This window comes from Hipposideros armiger, unplaced genomic scaffold (assembly GCF_001890085.2).
Source record: "Hipposideros armiger isolate ML-2016 unplaced genomic scaffold, ASM189008v1 scaffold_184, whole genome shotgun sequence".
In the NCBI taxonomy this organism is placed as follows: Eukaryota; Metazoa; Chordata; class Mammalia; order Chiroptera; family Hipposideridae; genus Hipposideros; species Hipposideros armiger.
Genome location: NW_017731534.1, coordinates 749409 through 750484, shown reverse-complemented (window position 1 = coordinate 750484; position 1076 = coordinate 749409). Strand labels below are relative to the sequence as shown.

At 44.3% G+C, this 1076-nt stretch overlaps 1 protein-coding gene across 2 annotated transcripts in view; it reads left to right on the top strand.

The window, feature by feature from the left end:
* Window positions 1–1076, top strand: part of TEK (TEK receptor tyrosine kinase) — a 112810-nt gene that overhangs the window by 94343 nt on the left and 17391 nt on the right. For both annotated transcript variants that reach the window (XM_019652686.1, XM_019652685.1), the window contains exon 12: window positions 443–742. In XM_019652686.1, the coding sequence (XP_019508231.1) occupies window positions 443–742 (300 nt within the window). The remainder of the gene's footprint in view (window positions 1–442; window positions 743–1076) is intronic.

Genomic DNA, 1076 nt, shown 5'->3' with positions numbered 1-1076 from the left:
TGTTGCCATTTTCTCATCTTGTGCCTCTTCATGGAGTCTGCATGAAGTCCACTGCCAATTGTTTGGAATTACCATCTGGGAAAATGCCTCTTAGCCATTCACGGTTCATGAGCTAACATTAACTGTCTCTTAAAAGCATAACAGGGCCTGCCGTGTGGCGCGATGGTTAAAAACTGGCTTGGGACGCCAGAGGGCCCTGGTTTGGATCCCACATATGAGGGCCAATGACACTGCCCTCCACAGCTAAGATGCTGAACAACAGCTCAACCTGGAGCAGTGAAGCAACGTCCTCCACAACTAGACTGAAGAACAAAAGGACAGCAACTTGTCTGTTCCCCTCGCCCAATTCCCCAATAAAAATCTTTAAAAAAAAAAAAAGCATAATAACCTAAGAGATGGTAGTATATCTTAAGTGAAGTGTTTTGTTTTTTTTAATTTCTAGTTCTCCCTCCTCAACCTGAAAACATCAAGATTTCCAACATCACAGACTCCTCAGCCGTGATCTCTTGGACGATCTTGGATGGTTATTCTATTTCTTCTATTATCATCCGTTACAAGGTTCAGGGCAAGAGTGAAGACCAGCACATTGACGTGAAGATCAAGAATGCCACCATCACCCAGTATCAGCTCAAGGGCCTGGAGCCGCAAACAGTGTACCACTTGGAAATTTTTGCAGAGAACAACATAGGGTCAAGCAACCCAGCTTTTTCTCATGAACTGGTGACTCCTCCCAAGCCTCAAGGTTGGTAGAGTGGACAGGGATTTACATAAGATTATTTCTGAAGAGTGTCAGAAAAGCCCTATTGGCTTAAGATATTGACCCCATATTTATGTCATGGAACATAGCTAATTTGTCCTAACAGGCGTCACCATCTCTAGATAGGCCCTTAGAAATGAAAATGCCCTTGGGAAGGATACCCTGTAGCTCTATTTTCTATTATGAAACCTTAGACTAAGTTAGCATATCAGCACTCCCCATCCAGCAATCAGAAGCTCTGAGGAATAGGAATTTGATCCTGTGGAGAAAAGAAGGTGGAACCTGCTTAGGGGAGCCTGGCCTGTGCAGTGCTTCCGTG